The sequence below is a fragment of the Canis lupus genome, chromosome X, assembly GCF_011100685.1.
Source record: "Canis lupus familiaris isolate Mischka breed German Shepherd chromosome X, alternate assembly UU_Cfam_GSD_1.0, whole genome shotgun sequence".
Lineage (NCBI taxonomy): Eukaryota > Metazoa > Chordata > Mammalia > Carnivora > Canidae > Canis > Canis lupus.
The window spans coordinates 9,346,230-9,370,494 of record NC_049260.1 but is presented as its reverse complement, the minus strand read 5'-3'; the positions used below and the strand labels follow the sequence as shown (position 1 = coordinate 9,370,494).

The 24,265-nt window shown below is 48.3% G+C and overlaps 1 protein-coding gene across 1 annotated transcript; it reads right to left on the bottom strand.

Annotated features, from left to right (window-relative positions):
* Positions 1-2,596: 2,596 nt before the first annotated feature.
* On the bottom strand, positions 2,597-21,115 carry TLR8 (toll like receptor 8). Its single transcript, XM_038586829.1, is given in 4 exon segments — positions 2,597-4,441; positions 4,443-5,771; positions 6,724-6,781; positions 20,964-21,115. Coding segments are annotated over 2 exon segments (3,117 nt in total). The 5' UTR covers positions 5,766-5,771; positions 6,724-6,781; positions 20,964-21,115; the 3' UTR covers positions 2,597-2,647.
* Positions 21,116-24,265: the final 3,150 nt, after the last annotated feature.

Below are 24,265 nucleotides of genomic sequence, written 5' to 3'. Positions count from 1 at the left end.
GTCAATAGAACGCTACCAACATGTGTGAGCCTCACATAGATCCCCAACTACTAATGCCGCTGAAAAATCTACTTTTTTTTTTTTTTTTTTTACCAAAACAACCAGGAAACGAATGAGCTTCTTCCAGACAACAAATGAATGTGGCATCAACAGGAATGAACTGTGTGTGCCCCCACCATTCTTTCGGGGGTGCACCTTCCTGGAATTATCCTGCTTTTATTTATTTATTTTTTATTTATTTTTTTTAATTTATGATAGTCACAGAGAGAGAGAGAGGCAGAGACACAGGCAGAGGGAGAAGCAGGCTCCATGCACCAGGAGCCCGATGTGAGATTCGATCCCGGGTCTCCAGGATCGCGCCCTGGGCCAAAGGCAGGCGCCAAACCGCTGCGCCACCCAGGGATCCCAAATTTTTTAAAAAGATTTTATTTATTTATTTGACAGAGAGCACAAGCAAAGGGAGTGACAGGCAGAGGGAGAGGGAGAAGCAGGCTCCCCACTGAGGGCAGAGCCCAACATGGGGCTCCATTCCAGGGCCCTGAGATCACGACCTGAGCCAAAATTTTTTTTTGAAGATTTTATTTATTTATTCATGAGAGACACAGGGAGAGAGAGAGAGAGAGAGAGAGAGAGAGGCAGAGACACAGGCAGAGGGAGAAGCAGGCTCCATGCAGGGAGCCCGACGCGGGACTTGATCCCAGGACTCCAGGATCAGGTCCTTGGCTGAAGGCAGGCGCTAAACTGCTGAGCCACCCAGGATCCCCTTAAAGATAGATTTATTTATTTATTTATTTATTTATTTATTTATTTATTTATTATAGACATAGAGAGAGAGACAGACAGACAGAGACATAGGAGGAGGGAGAAGCAGGCTCCATGCCGGGAGCCCGACGTGGGACTCGATCATGGGACCTGAGCCAAAATTAAGAGTTGGACGCTTAACCTACTGAGACACCCAGGTGCTCCCACTTTGTTCAGTTCCTTAAAAACGCATAATTAAAGATAACTCACCCTGAAAGATTAACTAAGAGCCTGTATTTGAGGAAGGGTGGTACAATGGGGATTTTTCTTCCTTTCCTTCTGAAGGGACCTTTTTTTAAGCTTGACTAGTTTCCAGTTATTCTCAGGTAAATTTCCTAAGGTGCCTCTTCAAGATTCATACCTGTAGCGGAGGGAGGATGCTATAAACTGGAGCAGAGGAACCACGGGGGTATAGAGGTGGGGGAAAGGGCCAAGGTTGGTTCCTTTGGGCGAATTGCATAAAGGGCACCAACAGGCAGGCATTCTTTGTCTTCTGAGTGGGAAGTAAAGATATAATTAATTCCTCTATTAATAATCACCTTAAGGGCCACCTGGGTGACTCAGCGGTTGGGCATCTGCTTTTGGCTCAAGTCGTGATCCTGGGGTCCTGGGATCGAGTCCTGCCTCAGGCGCCCTGCAGGAAGTCTGCTTCTCCCCTTGCCTGTGTCTCTGCCTCTCTCTCTCTTTGTGTCTCTCATGAATAAATAAAATCTTAAAAAAAAATCATCTTAATATATAAACTTCATCAAAACTTATTGCCCTTTGGCTTTTACCAAAGTTCTTTAAAAAAGTATTCTCCAAAAACCCAGTGTGGATGGCAATGTCTTTTACATTATAGACCTATTTCCTTACTGTATGTCGATCATATGCTCATCATGTGAAATGAAGCGTTTTTAATCAATCAAGATTTACGGCAATGGCAATTGGCAGATACTTCAGATGCTTCTAATTTGGCTGCATACTTTTAAAAAGTAGTTAAGGAATAGAAAACACTTAAAATATCCATCTTAGCCTTTAAATGGCATCTAAACCTTAGAAGTCAAATATCATAGCCGATATTTATAAAAGGAATTGTAAAAGGAAGACTAACGCAACCACAGCGTAATACAACCGTGTAGCCATGAATATATGATAAATCTAAACAGCAGCTTAACATCAGAGCCATGAGTTCTAGTTACAAAAATTCTTAGACCTTGGAAAGAAGGTATAGCAAGCCAACTGTAAAGCTGGCCCACAATAACCTCTGCCTCCTGGTACTCACAGTCTATGACCAAGATGGTAGGCCAAGGCAGGCCATTTTGGTCTTGGACTAGTTTCCCTGGACTGAGGTGATCACTCCCACGGAGCTGGAAGCAGGACCTGAGATTTACTTCTAACAAATAGAATATGGCCCGAATGATGGGGTGTCACTCCCCCGACTAGATTATCAGGGCAGGTGACTTCCATCTTGCTAGCTGACCTCTTTCTTTTGTTGGCTTTGATGAAGCAAGCTGCCCCGTGGGAGACTTCCTGCTAGGGGGGCAAGTGAGAACAGCCTTTGACCGACAGCGAGGGAGGAACTGGGTCCTGAAAACCACCGCGTGAGTTTGAGCCTGGAAGGGGATCCCAAGCCCGGGAGGGTCCCGTGGCCCTCACTGACCTCTAGACTGCAGCCTTTGAGAGACACTGAGCAGAGGACTCGGCCAAGCCTCGTCCGCGATCCCGACCAGAGACGCTAAGATCACAGAGTGTGGGACTCTAAGCCACTGAGTCTGGGGGTAATTTGTTACACAGCAATAAATACCTAAGACAGAAGGGCAGTCGCTTCACATTTTTATTATGTTGGCAGGTCATGGCTTAACATCAGTTAGTATTGCTTAATGGAATCAACGTACAAATTGTTATACCGTGAATCGTTTTCAGTTAAGACCACGTTTTTCAGACTTTGCCAAAACAAGCCTTCCGCCTTGGGGTTGTCAGGCCATTGAAGGATGGAGCTCTTGCAGATCCTCTGCCGCAGCCTCAGATACTGAGAATGCTGTAACACTGGCTCCAGCAAAATAAATATGATCACATCCATATTCTCATCCATGAGCCGCTGCAAGGCCAAGTAGAACGCCGTTTTAAAGTTCCAGTTTTGGGCGTATTCTTTGGTTAAGACGAATATGGTTTTCTTGCTTTGGTTTATGCTCTGCATGAGGTTATCGATGATGGCTAATCCCGGGTCCCAATCTCTCTCCTCTAAACAGAGGAGCACATTTTTCCCTTCACTCTCTTCTAGGTGGAAGCGCAGCTCATTTATCACCCAGTCAGTAACAGAGGCATCTTTGGTGTCATAAGAAACATAGGCGTCGTAGAAAGTTTGGGACGTGGAAACAGACCTGTAGCCTTTTACCTTAGCCAAGCACACGTGATAGATAAACCAGACATCCCAATAAAACCAATGGTGACCCAAGGCAGCCAACATGACGGTGACGGTGATAAAGGACGTGAAGATACACAGCACCGCCGCGAGGGTATCCGAAATACAAGTTGTTAGCTCCAGACTCACAATGCTCTTCCCCCTTTGATCCCCGGGACTAGAGCAGATGACGTCTGTCAACCTAGGGATGGTGACATTCAGATTTTCATCCATCCATCTTCGAAAATCTCCAATGTCGCAAGTACAGTCAAAAGGGTTTCTACCTAGTTCCAGAATGGCTAAACTGGTGTTGGTCTTAGTTTGCAGCGTGGATTTGTTGATCATCTTCAGCAGGTTGGAGCTCAGGTCGAGGTGAATCAGACTGCTGGCTTCAGAAAGAAAGCTGGCGGGCAGGTGGGAAATCCTGTTTCGGTGAAGTAGCAGCGTCTGCAGGGAAGACGTGAATTTGGAGAGGCTGTTGGTTATAGAGGACAGCCTGTTTCCACTCAAGTCCAGCACCTGGAGACGTGGAAACTCCTGGAGTAACGTCCAGTTAAAGAAATTTAAAGCGTTATTTTTTATGTACAGTTGGGTGAGACTCTGGGGCAGGTTCAGGAAAGCTTCGTTCGGGATGCGCCGGAGGTTGTTTAAGGATAGATCGAGCCGTGTCAGATTCCTGAGACGTGTAAAAATTTTCCAGTACTTGTCACCTTCGGCATTCCACAAAATGTCAAGGCGGTTTCCACTGAAAACTAATTCTTCCAGGGACACGCTTCTCAGGTCTTGCTCCGTTAAAGTGTAGATGCTGTTGTGGCTCAAGTTTAAGACTTTCAGTTGTGTTAAGTTTTGAATAAATCCTAGGCGGTGCGTCACCCCTGCTATTCGGAAGTAGTGTGCATTGTAGCTGAGATCCAGAACTTCTAACTCGGGCAGATCACTGAGCGCATTGTCATCGTCAAAGTCTAGTCTGTTGTTTGTCAAATCCAAATATTTGATATGCGGCACCGCTGAAAATTCATTTCCATGTAACACTTGACCGTTGCCGTTCGAAGACAGATTTAAGCAGGCGATGTCATGAAAAGCTTCAAATTGCTCTCGCCCGATGAAGAAAATACTGTTCAGGCTTAAATCTAAGGCTTTGCCATAAACTGTACATTGTGGCTTTATTAAAGGATGGGTGTTATGATAAAAATTTGAGTGTGGGTCAAACTCCATATCCGCTGAGCGTGGCTTAAGGACATGCCTTTGAGAAGAGGAACCTATTTACTTCATTCTGCCGGATATCATTTACCAAGGGTGATATTCTGTTTTCTGACAAGTAAATGATGGAGAGGTTGGGGAAATTTTGGAAAAGGGTAAAATTAATTTGCTTAATAAAGTTGACACCCAAGTTGATAGTCTTTAGATTTGAGAGACCCATCAGGGGCTCGAAGTCTCCCGCTCTAAGTTCCTGGAATACGTAACCTCTTAAGTGCAACGCCTGGAGCAACTTCAGGCTAGAAAAGTTGTGGGAAATATTAATATATTTGGGATATTTCGCCTTTACGTAGTTATAAGATAAGTCAAGTATTTCCAAGACGGGCAGCTTCGTCAAAAATTCCCCGGAGGCTATTTCGTCAACTAAATAATTGAATTCCAGATGCAGTACCTTCAGGTTACGCATGTTGTCAAACCACGTTGCAGGAATCTTCCGGAGGGAAGTGCTAGAGAGGTTTAGGTAGCGAAGCTCCGTCAGGGTTTGAAAAGCAAGAGGATGGATCTGAATTGAAGCGCCTCCCTCACAAGGTGTACAGGGAAATGGGGCATTGAAGCACCTCGGACAGTTCCCGCTTAAATCCAGGACTCTTAAATTTCTCAATCCCTTGAAATCTTCCTGACTGATGATTTTAATCTTGGCGTTGCTAAGATAAAGTTCCTTCAGGGAGCTTGGCAGTTTCGGGGGCACATGGACAAGCTTATTAAAGGACAGGGACAGCACCTCCAAATTCGTAAGACTTTCAAATGTTCCGTCTTCTATGTTGAAAGTTTTGTTGTTACAGTTGTTGCCAAAATAGCAATTCCAGCTCAAATAGAGCCTTTCCAGATTCGTGAGCCCAGACGTATTCTTTTTCGTTACCCAGATGATGTTGTTCTGAATCAGGCTAAGTTCCTTCAAAGACCCTGGCAAGCCAGCCGGTATTTGGTATAACTGGTTGTCTTCAAGGAGTAACTGGTTTAGGTTTTGTAGGTTGAGGAATGCCCCATCTGTGATATTCATGCCATTTTTGTTATCAGGATTTTCACTCAGGTGCTGTGGGTTGGCGTTGTGATTTAGATTGATCTTAGTGAGATTTTGCAGCCCGTGGAATGATTCGTTTGTTATGTGTGTGATGTAATTATCAGACAGGTCTAGCACTGTCACGTACTTGCCCACTGTTTGGGGAACTTCTTGAAGTCGACGACCGTTGCACTCTGCAATAACAGAGCCATTCTGTCTTCTCTCGTCACAAGGATAGCTTCTAGAATAATTTGCTTTGGTGACGAACTCATAGGAGTCAGAGATGAGCAAGAAAAGGCAGGTCAGAACCAAAGACCGAGGGCTCATGTTTTCCTAAGGAAAATCAAAAGTGGAAGCGCAACGTTAGAGTAGCAGTATTTACTACGCATTTCATGATGCGACTATCAGCGCTTCATCACACCGTGCATGCGTTTTGAAGTGTGAATTCTCTCAACAATTCAACAAATTTGGTTTGGAACAATTGAATTAAAAATATATATATATATATATTTTTTTTACTGGAATTCGATTTGCCAACATATAGTATAACAATTGGATTTTTAAAATCTGTTTTTCTGGGGATCCCTGGGTGGCTCAGTGGTTTAGCACCTGCCTTTGGCCCAGGGTGTGATCCTGGAGTTCCAGGATCGAGTCCCACATTGGACTCCCTGCATGGAGCCTGCTTCTCCCTCTGCCTGTGTCTCTGTCTCTCTCTCTCTGTGTCTCTCATGAATAAATAAAATCTTTAAAAAAGTAAAATAAAATCTGTTTTTCTTTTTCACATATTTATTTAAATTCTAGTTGGTTCACATATCGTCTAATATTGGTTTTAGGAGTAGAATTTAGTGATTCATCCCTTACATATAACACCTAGTGCCAGGTTATGAAAATTGTTTGGAACGATTTTAATTTCTCGCTGCCTTCAGCTTCATGGTGCTCAAAGAAGTTGAAGATGGAACTATCTGAGATTATGTTGATGAGAAAGCCTGGGAAGCTTTTGCTTGCAGAGGCATTAATTGAGATGCCGCATCACTGTAGCAGGTCTGATGCTGGCCCGTGGCTGTGGTTCATCTAGGTCTGTAGCGCAGCAAGCTATAGATTCATAGCTTCAACCTATTAGCATAACTCTTGATGAAAGTTGGCCCGTCCCAAGTAGAGTTCAGATCCAGCTTTCATTATGGGGTCATCCAAGATCTCCAAGCCAGAGTCACCTCTAGCTCATCTACGTAGCCATCTCTCTACACAACCGTATCTCTTATTGCCATTCCCCCCAGTTTTTTCCTACCTCTCCGGTGGTGCGTCTCTGGATCTCTTATCTCCTCGAGTGACAAAGCGGACACCTTCTGTTGATAAGGATAACAGCGTATCAGGTAGTGTGCTCACCAGAAACATTTTCTCACCCGTGTTAATGCTCAGAGCAACACAATGAGGTGGGTTCTATGTTTTTCACATTTTGTGGGTGAAGAAACAAACCCAGACACTTTGGTGGCTTTCAGAAGGATAGAGCAGCCCGGGTGGCTCAGCGGTTTAGAGCTGCCTTCAGTCCAGGGTGTGATCCTGGAGACCCGGGATCGAGTCCCATGTCGGGCTCCCTGCATGGAGCCTGCTTCTCTTTCTGCCTGTGTCTGTGCCTCTCATGAATAAATAAATAAAATCTTAAAAAAAAAGAAGGATGATACACCGTAGAGCTGGATCCCAGTCACTCTGATTCCAACATCGTGTTTTAACCAGTAGCCATGATGCTACACAACCTCGCTTTGAAGTCTTCATGCCAGAACAGTGCCTCAATTGTAGACAGCACGCAACAAAAACTTTGCGGAATGCCTACCAGTGCTCACATGTCCCTTAGCAGATGAACATTGGCATGCATAGCTATTCTGTGGCTAATATTGTAAACTTCTGTGGGGAAGACGTGATGTTTCCTATTTTTATGCGGCCTCTGTAACACTTTGTAGTGCCTCACTTTCTGCAGCCCTCTCTCTTTTTTTTAAGACAATTTATTTATTTTTAAAGATTTGAGGGGATCCCTGGGTGGCTCAGCAGTTTGGCGCCTGCCTTTGGCCCAGGGTGCGATCCTGGAGTCCCGGGATCGAGTCCTGCATCCAGTTCCCGGCATAAATAAATCAAATCTTTTTTTATTCATTCATGAGAGACACAGAGAGAGAAGCAGAAACATAGGCAGAAGGAGAAGCAGGCTCCCTGCGGGTAGCCCGATGCGGGACTTGATCCCTGGATCCTGGGATCACGACCTGAGCCAAAGGTAGGCGCTCAACCACTGAGCCACCCAGGCGTCCCTCCACAGCCCTCTCAACGGAGGGCTCAATATATTACTTCTGGTAGTTATACAATGCAATAAACAGATTAGTGTGACTCGTTTGATGAGGGTCATGGTCAACTCTCAAAATCTTATTTCACTGGGCATGGAAACCAACCTTCACTAAATTGTACTTTTCACTAGAGCACAACTCACATCCTTATTGAGAGTGAAGCCAGGTAAGTGCTTCCTCTTTAAATCCTTCTAAAGTTGAGGGTTAATGAGCTAACAGTCACTGTCATAGCCTTGGTAGTGAATAGTGATATTCTGGGGATCAGTGATCACTGCCAATTCATCGCACTCGAGGAAGAGCCAGCTCCTGATGAGATGAAAATATATAAGGTGAACCAGAACCCCCAGGCATTTCCAGTTACTTTCAGTTATTTTCAAATACAGCACAATCTAGGTGCCGCTACTTGATGTTTTACTAGAAGAAAGCCCTGCTTTACCTGGTTTGGTAGGCAGAATTTTAAGAGGGTCCCTCTGGCCTTTGCCCCCTCGCACTACTGGTGTAATCGTGCTATGTCACTGTGGCAAAAGGTTGATTATCTAGATGGGCCTAATTTAATTGTATGTGCCTCTAAAAGCAGCGAGTTTTCTCTGGCTCGCAGCAGAAAGGAGAACCAGAGATCAGAAGCAGGAGAATAATTTGACTCTTGCGGACTTAAAGGTGGATGGGGCCACTGACAGGGAATGCAGGCAGCCTTTAGAAGCCAAGAGTGAGGGGATCCCTGGGTGGCGCAGCGGTTTGGCGCCTGCCTTTGGCCCAGGGCGCGATCCTGGAGACCTGGGATCGAGTCCCACGTCGGGCTCCCGGTGCATGGAGCCTGCTTCTCTCTCTGCCTGTGTCTCTGCCTCTCTCTTTCTCTCTGTGACTATCATAAATAAATAAAGAAAGAAAAAATATTAAAAAAAAAAAAAAGAAGCCGAGAGTGATTCTCTGCTGACACCTTGCAAAGAAATGCCCCCTCTCCCATCCTACAACCACAAAGAACTAAAACTGACTGACACCCTGAATGCACTTGCGAATGGATCCTTACTCGGAACCTGGAGAGAAGAGTCCAGCTTGGCCAGTATGTTGATGTGAGCCTTAGGAGATCTAGAGCAGAGGACCCAGGCAAGCCCACTCAGACTTAACCTACAGAAATTTGAGCTAATAAATGCGTATTGTTTAAAGCCTCTAATTATATTAATTTGATATGTTAAATTTGAGTTTGTGATCTTCCAGTGGAGATGTCCAGTAGGCAGTTACATATATGCCCCTTGGGCTCAGAGGAGCCTCATGGACGGATGAATTTGGGAGTTGTGGCAAGTGTACACCATAAAGGATATTCCACATTTCTGTTCCATCAACAACGATTTTCTCATCTTTTTTTCCTAGTAATTTTATGATTTCACTTTCTTACACTGAAATATTTATCTCACTGGGATTGTTTTGGCTTAAAACATGAGGTACAGGGACACCTGGGTGGCTCAGCGGTTAAGCATCTGCCTTCGGCTCAGGGCGTAATCCCGGGGTCCTGGGATCTAGTCCCCTATTGGGCTCCCCGCATGGGGCCTGCTTCTCCCTGCCTGTGTCTCTGCCTCTCTCTGTGTCTCTCATGAATAAGTAAATAAGATCTTTAAAAAAAAAACAAAACAAAAACATGAGATGCAGACTCACAATATTTTTTTCTCAACAGAGACCTGGTTGCCCCAACACTGTTTATGTATTTATTTTCACCGAGGTATAGTTGACACTCAGTGTCACATTAGTTTCAGGCACATAACCTAGTGATTCAATACCTCTGCACCTCATGCTCTGCTCAGCACAGGTGTGGCCCCCACCTGCCACCACACAGCGCTATTACAGTACCTCTGACTGTACTGCTTGCGCTGTACCCTTCATCCCCGAGGCGTACTCATTCCCTACCTGGAAGCCCGTATCTCCCATTGCCCCCTTCACCCATTTTTCTCATTCCCCACCACCCTCTCCTCTGGTAACTACTAGTTTGTTGTCTGTATTCCTAGGTCTGCTTCTTTGATTCGTTCATTTTTTTTTTGTTTTTTAGATTCCACAGATAAGTGAAATCATACAGTATCTGTCTATGACGTATGTCATTGAGCATAATGCCGTCTGGGTCCATCCACGTTGTCACAAGTGGCAAGATCTCATTCTTTTTCTTTAAATTATATCACAATAGCCTTTTTAAACAAAATATTTAATTTATTTATTTATGGGAGAGAGAGAGAGAGAGAGAGAGGCAGAGACACAGGCAGAGGGAGAAGCAGGCTCCATGCAGGGAGCCCAACGTGGGACTCGATCCCTGGTCTCCAGGATCACGCCCTGGGCTGAAGGTGGCGCTACCACTGGGCCACCCGGGCTGCCCAGATCTCATTCTTTTTTATAGCTGTTGTGTGTACACTACATCTTTATCCATTCATCTATCGATGGACACTTAGGCTGCTTCCACATTCTGGCTATTGTGAATGAGGCTGTAATGAACATAGGAGTGTGTGTATTTTTTTGAATTCGTGCTTCCATTTTCTTTGGATTCATACCCAGTAGTGAAATTACACCATATAGTGTTTCTATTTTTTAGTTTTTGAGGAACCTCCAACAGTATTTTTCGCAGTGGTTGTACCAGCACCAATTAACATCGCCACCAACAGGGCACAAGGGTTCTCTTTTCTCCACATCCCCCTCAACATGTCTTTTGTGTGTGCATTTTATTTTAGCCATTGTGACAAGTGTGAGGTGAGATCTCATGGAGGTTTTGATTTACATTTTCCTGAGGATGAGTGATGGTGAGCATCTTTTCATGCGTCTGTTGGCCATCCCTACGCCTTCTTTAGAAAAATGTCTATTCGGGTCCTCTGCCCAATTTTAATCAGACTATTTTTTTGGTGTTGAGTTGTGTAGTTCATGCATTTTGGATAGCAACCCTTTATCAGACAGACCCTTTGCAAATATCTTCTCACATTCAGTAGGTTGCTGTTCTGTTTTGTTGATGTGTAATATCATTTGAATAATTTTTTGCTCACCAACTTGATATACTCCTTTTATCATATACTAACTTTCCTGTATATTTGTTTTTTTTTTTAAAAGATTGTATTTATTTATTCATGAAAGACACAGAGAGGGAGAGAGAGGCAGAGACACAGGCAGAGGGAGAAGCAGGCTCCATGCAGGGAGCCCGACGTGAGACTCGATCCCGGGTCTCCAGGACCACATCCTGGGCCGAAGGTGGTACTAAACCGGGAGCGGCCCCCTGGGCTGCCCACTTTCCTGTATATTTGGGTCTATTTCTAGACTCTCTGCTTCATCAATCTGTTCATCATTCATGCGCTAGCATTAAAACATGCGCATGTTTTAATAACTACAGTTTGAGGGGATGTTATATCTGATCGGGCAAGTCCTGCTCAGTGTTCTCCTTTGGTGAACGGATTACTCCTATTAGACGGTAGAAATTATGGTGGAGAGGGGCGCCCGGGGGGCTCAGTGGGTGAAGCATTTGCCTTCGGCTCAGGTCATGATCCCGGGGTCCTGGGATTGAGGCCCGCATTGGGCTCTCCACTCTGCGGGGGGCCTACTTCTCCACCCACCTCTGCCCACAGCTCCCCCTGCTTGTGCACTCTCTCTCTCCCTCTGTCAACTAGATCAATAAAACCTTAAAAGAAAAAAAAAGGAAATTATTATGAAGAGAAATAAAGAGAGGGAAGAGGTTGGTTATGTAGACTGTCCGTCGATTGGGATTTGTCTGTTGGTTTTCTCATGATGAAACTGGGGTAATGGCTGAGGCAGTGCTTGTCAGGTTCCTGCTCTAATTTTTAATTATTAATTAATTAAAAAATTCAAAATTAATGTTTAAAAGGGCCCATGAGGAACAGATGGCAGGGTAAGGCCAGATTGGAGACTCTTCCCTTGGCCTGCTAAATAGCTGTGTTGGTAGGAGTGGCATTTTTAGGTAGTTCGTTGGGCAGGTCCAGAGGACAGAGCTGCCCTGTGTGGCCTCAAGTTAAGGCCTCCACATCTCATTTCAGAGGCCAAGGTCTCTCCTACAACAATGAACAAGTGAGCAGAAAAGCCTCTAGGGGGCACTGGAGACCAGGAGGAGAACTTGTTGAACTCCACTGGGTTTTTTTGTTTTGTTTTGTTTTGTTGTTTTTTTCAGGATGAAAATGGCCTCCCAGAGAGTGAGGCAGCTTACAGTAGATGTCGGCCAGGGAAGGGATCAGGACATCCCGCAGATCTGTGAGCGAGGAGCTCGAGGTTCCTAGCTCCACCCTTCCACGAGTCCAGAGTGGACAAGCTCCATGTAACCTCAATTTGAAGAGAAACACAAGGCGGGGCAGGGTGGGAAGTGGCGGGCAGGCTGCTAGCCTGGGGGTTGAGGAGAAAACCTCCCCCCGTCAGCCTCTCCCTCTGCCTCAGGTCCTCTCCCAAAGTGCTGGGTGAGGCCCAGGGGCCAGGCCGCTTGGCAAGGCCCTAGCTCGCTCGTCCAGCTGGAGCTGGGGTGGGGGGCAAGACCCCAGCAGGAGCAGCATGACCTCCCCAGCCGAGCCCCTGGCTCCCAAAAGTCTGTGGCTCCAGAAGCACCTCCTGGGGAGCCAGATCCCAGGCAGGGCGAGAAGGGTACCCAGGACAGCCAGGCCTCACTCAGGTGTCGTCGACGAGCCAACACATCCAGCCTGGCAACTCTGCAAGGAAAATAGAGAAATGGCCACTCGCCCCCCCCCTCAAATAGAGAAATGGCAACTTGGCAAATAAAATCGAGGGCGCAAGGGGGCAATTGTGCAAGTAACACAGAAAGTGCAACTATGCAAATAAAACCGAACCTGAGACAGGGAGGAGAAAGGACGTGCACTTCTGCTGCTGTTTGCCTCTCCCGCCCTGGCAGGTCAAGGCCCCCACTAAGGGAGAGTAAGGACCGGGTCCCCCCTCCCCACATCTGCGAGGGCACATCGACAGAGAGCACCTGCAGCAGACAGCACCGAGCCCCGCCCTCCCCACCCTCCCCATCCTCCTCACCCTCCCCATCGACCTCATCCTTCCCATCCTCCTGATACTCCCCACCCTCCCCATCCTCCCCATCCTCCCGATACTCCCCACCCTCTCCATCCTCCCCATCGTCCCCATCCTCCCTATCCTCCCCACCCTCCCTATCCTCCCCATCCTCCTGATACTCCCCACCCTCCCCATCCTCCCCATCCTCCCCATCCTCCTGATACTCCCCACCCTCCCCACCCTCCCCACCCTCCCCATCCTCCCCACCCTCTCCATCCTCCCCATCCTCCCCATCCTCCCCATCCTCCCCACCCTCCCCACCCTCCCCATCCTCCTGATACTCCCCACCCTCCCCATCCTCCCCATCCTCCCCATCCTCCTGATACTCCCCATCCTCCCCATCCTCCCCATCCTCCCAATACTCCCCACCCTCTCCATCCTCCCCATCTTCCTCCTGCACCACCCCTGGCTCTGGGAACTCTGCCAATGTCCCAGCTCATGGACACTCCCTTCTAGCACCCCAGCAGGAAACCGGAGCATCTCCCTGGGAAAATGAACAAGCACGGTAGCAGGGCTGTGAGTGCCAAATTTAAGGGGGCACCCCAAAACTTAGTCATCAAGGTGAATGCTAGTCTAACAACTTAAAATCTCTCATGGGCTAAATATTCAACATTTTAAATAAAGATGGGCACCTGGGTGGCTCAGTGGTTGAGCATCTGCCTTTGGCTCAGGGTGTGATCCTGGGGTCCTGGGATCGAGTCCCAAGTCGGGCTCCCTGCATGGAGCCTGCTTCTCCCTCTGCCTGTGTCTCTGCCTCTCTCTCTCTCTGTGTCTCTCATGAATAAATACATTTTAAAAAAATCTTTCAATAAAGACAGAATCCAACCCTGCACTTGTGAGGCACCACTTCACTTGCCTCACCCTGAGCCCAGCTGTGGTTCCAAAAAAACTTTATTCACCAAAACTGGCAAAACTAGTCTGCAGGCTGGGCTGTAATTTGCCAGTTTGATTTTTGAATAGCAAATAGCACTATTAAAATATTGCTTATTTTGATTATGGAGCTTTTTGGCATCCTCCTTTCCTTAAATTTTGCACCTGGATGAGCACCTCAACTTGCCTCACCCCGGCCTCAGCCTTGCACCAGAGAAAAGATCTATGATCATGTTGGCATAGTCTGACCAAAAGCGACTCACAGCCATTCATCTTGGGCACAGACTCATCCGTTGGGAAGTCCTGTCCTTGAAATCGGAGCTCGTAATCAGTTATCTGATGCCCCACGCTTGAGTATGAAATAACAACCAATACCAATCACCTGAGCGATTCACCGAGCATGAGAAAAATCGATACAAGCAAAAAGAAAAAAACAATCAGACACAGCTATTGATCGAATGAGGCCTTCTGGTGCCCAGGATAGTGGTTTACGGTTTATTTTCTTAATGCAGGTCCTGTCTTGCACGCATTCTCAGTCCCCTCTCTGCAAGTCTGAAATCCTAAAAAATTTGAGCACCAGAAGACTACATTTTTGTTTCTTTTATAACATATTTGGCAGCAGAACGTGACCTGAACTGACCTAAGGCTACTGTCACCTGTATTTCCGTACTTAGCGTGAGCATTCTTGTTTCACGGCAGAAACAGCCACGTGCCTGACCTGGACCCCTTGGAAGTGTTTTATAATGTATCGTGTGGGGAGCATGTCATCTTGCTGGAATGTGAATTCTGAATTCGGACGCCCTGCTGGCCTACAGGTTTCAGATAAGGGACTGGGGATCAGTACTTAAACCTCCTGGGCACCCGCGTGGCACAGTTGGGTAAGTGCTCGACTCTTGGTTTCGGCTCAGGTCACGATCTCAGGACTGTGAGATGGAGCCCCTGAGTCGGGCTCTGTGCTCCGCTCCGCAGGGAGTGTGCTTGTCCCCCTCCCCTGTCCCCTGCCTCTCCCCCTGCTTGTGCTCTCTGGCTCTCCATCAAATAAATAAAATCTTAAAAAAAAAAAAAACTTAGGGGATCCCTGGGTGGCTCAGTGGTTTAGCACCTGCCCTTGGCTCAGGGCCTGATCCTGGGGTCCCGGGGTCGAGTCCCCCATCGGGCTCCCAATAGGGAGCCTGCTTCTCCCTCTGCCTGTGTCTCTGCCTCTCTCTCTCTGTGTGTGTCTCTCATGAATAAATAAATAAAATCTTAAAAAAAAAAACAACTTAGATCTCCTTCCCTGGGGACATATTAGTGATTCCTGAGTTTCCCTTGGCATGTGTGGTAAATCAGCAAATCGAATGTGGTTGTCAACAGGGCTGAGCTATGACTTTCATGGCACTTGTGGGCTCCTTCCTCCATTAAAAAAAAATAGTAAAAGATTTCTCTAATGACTGTTTTGGCGTAAAGCCCCACACAGTCTGGGCTGGATTATGTTACTTTCCTGATTGTTTTATTTTATTTTGTTTTATTTTATTTTATTTTATTTTATTTTATTTTATTTTTTAAAAGATTTTAAAAGAGAAGCAGGCTCCATGCAGGGAGCCTGACGTGGGACTTGATCCCAGGTCTCCAGGATCAGGCCCTGGGCTGAAGGCGGTGCTGAACCACTGAGCCACCCAGGCTGCCCCACTTTCCTGATTTTAAAGAAAACAAAATGTCTCCTTAAAGTGTCACGGGTCCCAGGCCTTGTGCCTTCTAAGAAGAGCTCTCCAAAGAGAAGCCAACCCTGGTTGTCAGTGCTGTCGCCCTGGGGCTCAGATCAGGCCCAGGGGTGAGGTGGGGAGATACCCGCTGGCGGAAAGAGAAGGGTTAGAGCGGAGCTGACCGGTGGGGGACCCGAAGCCAGCAGAGGTGGCAGACAGGGATCAGAAAAGGAGAGTGTGGTGGCTTCAGTTATGCCCCCCAAACACATGCTGAACTTTTTTTTTTTTAAGATTTTTTATTTATTTATTCATGAGAGATGCACAGAGAGGGGCAGAGACACAGGCAGAGGGAGAAGCAGGCTCTGCGCTGAGCAGGGGGCCCGACGTGGGACTCAATCCCGGGACCCCGGGGTCACGCCCTGAGCCAAAGGCAGACGCTCAGCCTCTGAGCCCCCCAGGGATCCCCACACGCTGAACTTCTCTGTACCTGTGAGTGTGACCTCACTTGGAAGTAGGGTTTTTAGAATTGGAATGGAGTCGGGGCACCTGAGGGGCTCAGTGGGTTGAGTGTCTGCCTTCGGCTCATGTCTGGGGTCCTGGGATCGAGTCCTGCATCGGGCCCCCTGCTCAGCATGGAGCCTGCTTCTCCTTCTCCCTCTGCTCCACCCCCTGCTTGTGTTCTCTGTCTCTCTAAAAAATAATAAAATCTTTTAAAAAAACCAAAATGAATGGGATGGAGTCAAAGTGAGGTCCTGCTGCTTTAGGGTGCAGCCTAGTCCGGTGACTGGGGTCCTAAGAAGGAGGGGACGTTGGCAAGGAGCACCAAGGACTGCCGGCCACCTGCCGGCCACCGCGGGGAGCCAGGAGCAGGGCCTGGGACCCTTCCCCCTGAGCCACCAAGAAGGAACCAAGCGTGCTGATAGCACCTGGATCTTAGACTTCCGGCCTCCAGGATGGCCAGAGCACCCGGTGCTGTGGTTCTGGGCCACCAAGTTTGTGATGCCTGTCACAGAGGCCCCAGGAAACTAAGAGGGTGAGAACGGGTGGCCGGTGACCCCACCGCCCAGACACAGTGCAGCGGCCCGAGGAGGCCCTTGGTGCACACAGGCCCGGGGCTCAGTGCCCTGCACAGCCCCGAGGACGCCCGAGGCAGCGTGCTCTGGATTCTCACTGGGAACCCCCAGAAAAAGTCAGGACCCGTTTGTTTCTTTAAAGAGAGCCTATGACACACACACACACTCACACATGCACACACGCACGCACACAGAAATCTGTTTAACTTCCCCTCCCTGCCAGAGACAGCTGTTGCTAGCTGTAGAGGAAGCGATTTCACAACCGTTTTCCTATTTTCCGTGCGTCCTCAGGTCTTTGGCTGGGGCCGTGGCACACCACAGGCCACACCAGTCCCTCGAGTTCCGAAAGATGCACACGACACAACAAAAAACAACCTGCCTTGGTCCTCCCTCAAATCTGCCTTCCGTGCTTGGATGCCAGGGGACGCCACAACCACAATTTTCAAGGCCCAGCACCCTTTCAAGGCTCAGAAAAGTCCGCCTTGGCTGGGGACACCCCCAGAAGCCGTCCTGTGGGCCGAGGGTCGTGCGTAGGACAGAAGCTGAACGTGCTGGGTGCAAAGGGAGCGCTCCCCACTGGGCGGTGCTAAAATAGATCCCGCTGGTTTTCCTGCACAATTTCACAATCTAGGGCAAAAATCGCCTGCGGGGGTTCCGGGTGGGGGCCAAGCCTGCCTTCCTGAAATAAAACAGCTTTTTATCTTTCCACATCCCTGTCCTAGGCTGCAAACGGCCTTTCGGCAATGATGCCCCCTTTCCTCGCCCTCTGCCTCCCAACATCTCCCGAGTTTACTCCTTTCTCAGGATGGGTCCCGCTGGTAACCCCTAGCGCTGCAGTGTCAAGAGAACCCATTGATTATAAAACGTGATTAATCCCCCCAGGTGACTTATTTCCCTGTTTGGGCAGGTGTGCCGTGGCATTCGACCAGACCTGATTTTTTTATTTTTTTATTTTTTAAATTTTTGCCAAACTGGACATTTTTCTAACTTCTAACAGGTTTTGATTCGTTTGCAGTTGACTCTGTGGACCACTGAGGCATCCTGGCAGTCAATGAATAAAGAAACGGTTGACAGGATTTGTCACCTCGGATAAAACGTATAATTAATCAATGGATTTTTTATTTTATCCATCCCAAAGCTGACGGATCCGCTCACAGCTTTGGAGGCAAGAAGATACCACTACCGCATCAAATGCACACGTCCAAAAAAAAAAAAATACTAAAAAATAGTGAAAGGGAATAAAGGGGAAAGGAGAGAAAATGAGTGGGAAATATCAGTGAGGGAGACAGAACAGGGGAGACTCCTAACTCTGGGAAACGAACTAGGGGTGGTGGAAGGGGAGGAGGGCGAGGGGTGGGGGTGACTGGATGACGGGCACTGAGGGGGGCACTAGACGGGATGAGCACTGGGGGTTATACTATATGTTGGCAAATTGAACACCAATAAAAAATAAATTTATAAAAATAAAAAACACACACACAAAAAAAACAAAAAACAAACGCACACGTCCACAATGAGATGGGTCCTGATTTCCTATATGTTGAAATATGAAAAATCATGCTATTTGTATTCCTGGAAGTATAGGAGGGAGAACGTGGTGAGTGCTTTACCAGGAAGCAAACACTGGGAGCTGCGCCAAGTCACACATTTTTGTATTTAATCCTCCTAAAACTCAGGGCGGCAGGTGCTACTCTAAGCCCTCATTTTACAGACGGGGAACCTGAGGCTCAGAGAAGCCGATCTCCCCAAGGTCACTCAAATGGGACGTGGCAGGGCTGCAGCCGAGCCCGGGCACCCCGAGTGGTTAGCAGATGGGTGGGGCTGGAGGCAAGCAGCTGGTTGGCAATGCTCTGGTTTGGATTATCCGCAGGGACCTCCCGGCCACACCTGGACCTTCAGGATTCAAATGCCGGGAGTGGATTTTCCACCTTGCCTTTCTGCACTGGTCAGTCTACCCCTGGGGCACTTCCAGATTCTCTGGAATTCCGTAGAACCACCGGAAGCCTACTGACTGGAGACATAGGCACCCACGAGGAGCTCTTTGTTACCCTCGGCAAAGTCAGCACGGCCTGTACTCGCTCCTGCCGACCCAGAAGCCGCGGGTTACGCGTCCAATTTACTCTGCATTATAGTCCTGAAGGGTCATAAATTGGAGATAAGACCTTAAACAGCAGCAAATCCCGCAGTTCTGTTTAATAACCCAGCTGAAGTCAAGACATTCCATTGGAATGATGATCCCCCCAGTAGGCTCTGGCCGTCACCCTAAGATGCCCTTATAAATCACATCCAGCGGGTTTTCAAAGACTAACCATGAGTAACAACATGTTCCCCCACGAGACACACCCCACATCCCCTAAGTCTGGTTTCCCAGGGGCCTGCCTTCCGTCCCCCCCACCCCCCACCCCCGCCACACGCAGTGCTGAGGCTTAGCACAGGACAGGATGAGAAGCAGCCCCTGGAGGAGAACGAGCAAGCGTCACCCCCTGCCTCGCCCTGAACCACAGCCCTGGCTTTTCAGCTAAGGCATGCTTGGAGCCTTCATTTCACCTTCTGAAATCAAACCAAGGGGCTAATAAGTGAGCTCCGGGTCTTCTGGAATCTTCTCACCCCCCTACAAAAGGACTGTGCTCTTTTAAGCAAAGGACCAAAGGAGCTGGTCGGGTGCTGTCCTAAGGCAGTGGCTCTTGGGCTCACGTTGAGAAAGCTGTGAAGCTGAGAAGCTACGAACGGCTAGGCCCAGCCCTCGACATTCTGATTCCTTCAGTCTGGGGGGTCCCCGGTGATTCCAATGTGTAGTCAAGCCTCTGAGGTCAAAGGACCTTGCCAGGGGCCTGTGAGGTCCTTCACCTCTACCTAAGTCACCCGTGGAAGGGAGGCAGGGCATGTTTCCACGCTGAGTTTGATTTTGTTATCATTCCATTTTCACTTTTTTATAATACAGTTATATTGGCTGGGGCTCCCACAGCGGCTGACAAATACCTAGTAGAAACTGGATAACTTCGGGACGCCTGGGTCCGCGGTTGAGCGTCTGCCTTTGGCCCAGGACATGATCCTGGGGTCCCAGGATCGAGTCCGACATCGGACTCCCCGCATGGAGCCTGCTTCTCCCTCGGCCTGAGTCTCTGCCTCTCTCTGTGTGTGTGTCTCTCATGAATAAATAAATAAAATCTTTAAAAAAAAGAAAAGAAACTGGATAACTTCAATCCCAATTCCACATGTGTCATTGGCCCTGGCGGGCCACCACAGTCAGTTCATAAAGCATCATAAAAATTCAGTACAGACTTCGTCTCCTTTCAAGATCTAAAACGGGCATTACATGGATTTCAAAATTAACTCCTTTCGGCCACCAACAAGAGTGGAATCTCGCCATTTGCAACCATGTGGGGGGGGCTAGAGAGGATGATGCTAAGTGAAATAAGTCAGAGAAGGACAAATACCATATGATCTCACTCATTTGTGGAATTTAAGAAACAAAACAGATGAGCAAAGGGGGTGGGGAAAGACAGAGAGAGAGAGACAAACCCAGAAACAGACTCAGCTACAGAGAACACACGGGTGGTTGAGGGGGGTGAGGGGAGAAGTGAAACAGGTGATGGGGATGGAGGAGGGCACTTGTGATGAGCACCGGGTGATGGATGGGAGCGCTGAATCACCGCATTGTACACCTGAGCTTAATATTACACCGTAACCTTAACTACCTGGAACTAAGATCTTTAAAAAAATAAAAAAGGAAAGAAAAAGAACTTCGAAAACTTAAATATACACTAAATGGCTGTAGAAGTAAATAACTCCAAGAACTTTAATAAGCACTGACTGAGCATGGAAACATTATAAGGTAAATTTTGGATGAGAGTCTCTTGAAATCAGACTTTTTAACTGCTCTCAAATCTCAGAGTTTTTTGTAGAAAACACATCTTAAAATCGTCAAGTTTGTGTTTCCATCTGACAGTTGTCGGCAATAACAAAAAACTGACCCCCTGCTAGGTCTCAACACTCAAGCACACAACTGCAGAAATGGTACCACGTTTACTCAAAAATCCTGAACAAGAAAAGGGGCAACTAATATTGAACATTAAGCTCCTACGAGTCTCAATTTCAGGCTCCGCCTAGGCCCTCGCAAGCGACTGGCGCATGTGAGATCAGAGTTTGCCCTTTTTAATTTAGTTTAATTTAATTTTTTTTAAATAGAGGTAGCAAAGGAAAAACACTTCTCCCACCCACTTGGCTTTCAACTCTTTGGTTCTAGAAGAGAATATTGCTTCCTGCATGACCGGAGAGTCATAGTCAACTCCTGAACCTGGAATTTGCTTGTTGTCCTATTGGAATTAGTAAGATCGCTTACTAGGTTTGATTTTCAAAACCTACTGCACATGAGGCCACTCGGCCCACATTAGGGGTTGCTTCAATACTTAACCTTTTTATGCTTGTGGCCCCATCCGTCCCTTTCTGTGTCCACACCATTTGCTCCCAAACCACATTTCGGAGTCGGAATCAGGTATTTTGTTGGAAAGCTTTGTTAAAAGAATAGGGGCGGCTTACCGAGCTTCTGTGGTCCTAAAGTCTCATCCCGTCACCTGCAGCACCGAGGGGGGCTGTCCTCTGGGCGGTAGGTGCACTCAGGGAAAAGAAACTGGCCAACTTCCTGAACTCGGCTGCTTTACCATCAGCGGAACCTAGCACGTGGTTTGCAGAACTTTATGTGAGAAGAAGGGAACTTGTGATTTCTTAACTGTTGCCAAATCATTTATTGACTGTGCTTTCAAATTTCAAAACTGAAATTCACGGGGAGGGGAGAAAGTTATTTATAAAATAATTTGAGTAAGTGATACAAATATAACACATATGGGGTTGGGTGTGTGTATGTGTGAGTTTGTGTATTTTGGGGTGTATGTCGGGGGGTGGGGAGATGGCTGCAAGGATCCTCACCAAAATGTTAACATCGGGGTGGGGGGCGCCGGGGTGGCTCAGCAGTTGAGCGTCTGACTTCGGCTCAGGGCGTGATCCCGGGGTCCTGGGATCTAGTCCCGCATCGGGCTCCCCACAGGGAGCCTGCTTCTCCCTCTGCCCGTGTCTCTGTCTCTCTTTCTCTTTGTGTCTCTCATGAATAAATAAATAACATCTCAACAAAAAATGTTAACATCGCTTTGCTCTGGAGTCTAGGATCAGGGGAAAAGGAAGGAGAGAAACAGGGAATATTTTTCTTCCGCTTCGCAAGCTTTAGTGTGTTTTTGTAAACTTCATAACTTTGAGGTCAGTTTAGGGTTGCCCAAACTCCTCTTTTGTTGTATGATTCACAGTTAAATAACACTTGCGTCGCCTTGACTTTGTCCCACTCATTTCCAAGACAGCTCATAGCAAGGGAGGTGTGGGGCTCCGTGGGGCCTGTCCCCCGGGTGTCCCCGCACCTCAGCCAGCACCTGGCACGTGGCCTAAGCCCAACAAACTTTCGGTGAATGGGCCAGCGGGGGGCTGGATGAGCACGCACCAGGCACGAAGACTCAGTTTCCTGATTTGGTCTGACAGGTGAAGTGGAACCGAGGGCCTCAGAAGGTTTAACTGAGCACTGGGGTCCGCAAACCACAGCGTGTGGGCCCAAGCAGGCCCCAGGGCGTGGGATGGGGGAGGGAAGAGTAATTTTTACAAATAAACACTTGCAACCGGTCTGCTGCTAAAGAACACTGACTTTAGGGATCCCTGGGTGGCGCAGCGGTTTAGCGCCTGCCTTTGGCCCAGGGCGCGATCCTGGAGACCCGGGATCGAATCCCACATCGGGCTCCCTGCATGGAGCCTGCTTCTCCCTCTGCCTGTGTCTCTGCCTCTCTCTCTCTCTCTCTCTGTGTGACTATCATAAATAAATAAAATTAAAAAAAAAAAGAACACTGACTTTAAACTTCAATCACACGATGCGATCATCCCCCCAAAAGAATTCCATTCTTGTCCTTATTAGACCTAGATCACCAAAAAAGTGCACTTGGTTATTCCGTTTTGATTTTTATCCATTAAATAATTGTGCGGGGGGGGGATCCCTGGGTGGCTCAGCGGTTTCGCACCTGCCTTTGGCCCGGGGCGCGATCCTGGAGTCCTGGGATTGAGTCCCGCGTCGGGCTCCCGGCATGGGGCCTGCTTCTCCCTCTGCCTGTGTCTCTGCCTCTCTCTCTCTCTGTCTGTCTCTCTCTGTCTATCATAAATAAATAAAAATAAAATCTTTTAAAAAATAAATAATTGTGCGATGTGTTTTTCTCGTACGACGGAAGTACCTACATAATGTCTTCAATGTGCCTTTTGGTCCGCGAAGCCTAAAATATTTACTTCACAGAGAACACTGGCCGACCCCTGGCCAAGAGAATCATTTGGGATGGGATGGGTGTGCTTCATCTCACCCTACACTGGGGACTGGGTGGGGACGGGGGACGTTTTTTTTTTTTTAATTTATTTTTTATTGGTGTTCAATTTGCCAACATACAGAATAACACCCAGTGCTCATCCCATCAAGTGAAGGGGGGACGTTTTCACGCACACGCACACACATGCGGTATCGCACACGTTGTGTCATTATTATCACCCCCCCCCCAGGGTTTCCATGACACCAGGCAACACAGCCTGTGGCTTCATAGGATCTCATGTCCGCGCCACCCCGGCTCTCGGTTTCCCTTGAACCATTTGCTCAGAAATAGCTTCTGAAGATAAGTAAAGGGGCACCTGGGGGGCTCTCAGGGAAGCTCTGCCTTCGGCTCAGGTCCTGATCCCGGGGTCCTCGGGTTGGGCTCCCTGCCCAGCGGGCAGTCTGCTTCTCCCTCTGCCGCTGCCCCCCTCCCTCCTGCTCTATCACCCGTTCTCTCTCTAATAAAGCAGTCAAATCTTTTATTTTTTTATTTTTTATTTTTTATTTTTTCAGTCAAATCTTTTAAAAAGTAGTAAGTAAAACTGACAGCCAGCAGTGGCCTGAGCGTCAGGCTGGACTCCTGGGCAGCCTTTCTGGGAAGGCCAGACACACATGCCCTGGCTCCCGGGCCACCAAGTGTCAGCCCATTACAGATCCGTCATCCGGGCACTCGGAAGCATGGCACACGGTGGGGCGACACTTGCCGACGGCCTGGTGGGTGCCCGTGCTGGGCACGCTCGTGAAGATGAGCCACTTGTTCAAGGCCAACGAGGCTCCGCGGGTTTTCCTGCACAACCAGTGACCTTGAGAGATGACAATGAAATGGACGGCGGGGCCAGAGGGTCGCTGCAGACGGGAAGCTCAGCCCCATGTGGAAAGGGCGGGGGGATCCTCGGCCCGAGCCCCAGGACCGGCCCTCCGGGGCCAGGCCGCCAGGGCGTATGTCTCGGCCGCCCCTTCCTCTCTTCCTCTTGCCGCCCTGCTGACACTGGTCTTTATTTCAAAATGGAAATGATCCGTCGTGAAGCGCTCCAGTCGGCCAACGTGCACCTGTTCGGATGAACCTCTCTGAGCCTCGCTTTTCCCATCTCTCAAATGGGGATAAAACCCCCCAGCATCGTCCTCATCCGTTGGCTTCGAGGACTAAGCCATGCTGGTCTCAGAGCAGCACCTGGCGCGGGGTCAACACTCCACCGGCAGAGCTGTCACTGCTCCCTCGCCCCGGCTGTGGCCCACACGGGCGGGGTGCGGGCCCTGGAGAAGGCTCAAGACCTAGGGCAGCCCTGGGTACCTGGCACCAGTTGCAGGTCCCCCCAAGAATCAACATAAAATATAGGAAAGGCCCCAGTGGAAGGAGTCCTGGAAAAGAACCATTTCTTAAGCAAAGGATTTCGATGAAGAAACGCACCAGAGAATCCCTAGACAGCAAGGCCAGATCTGATGGGAGTCCGTGCTGGCT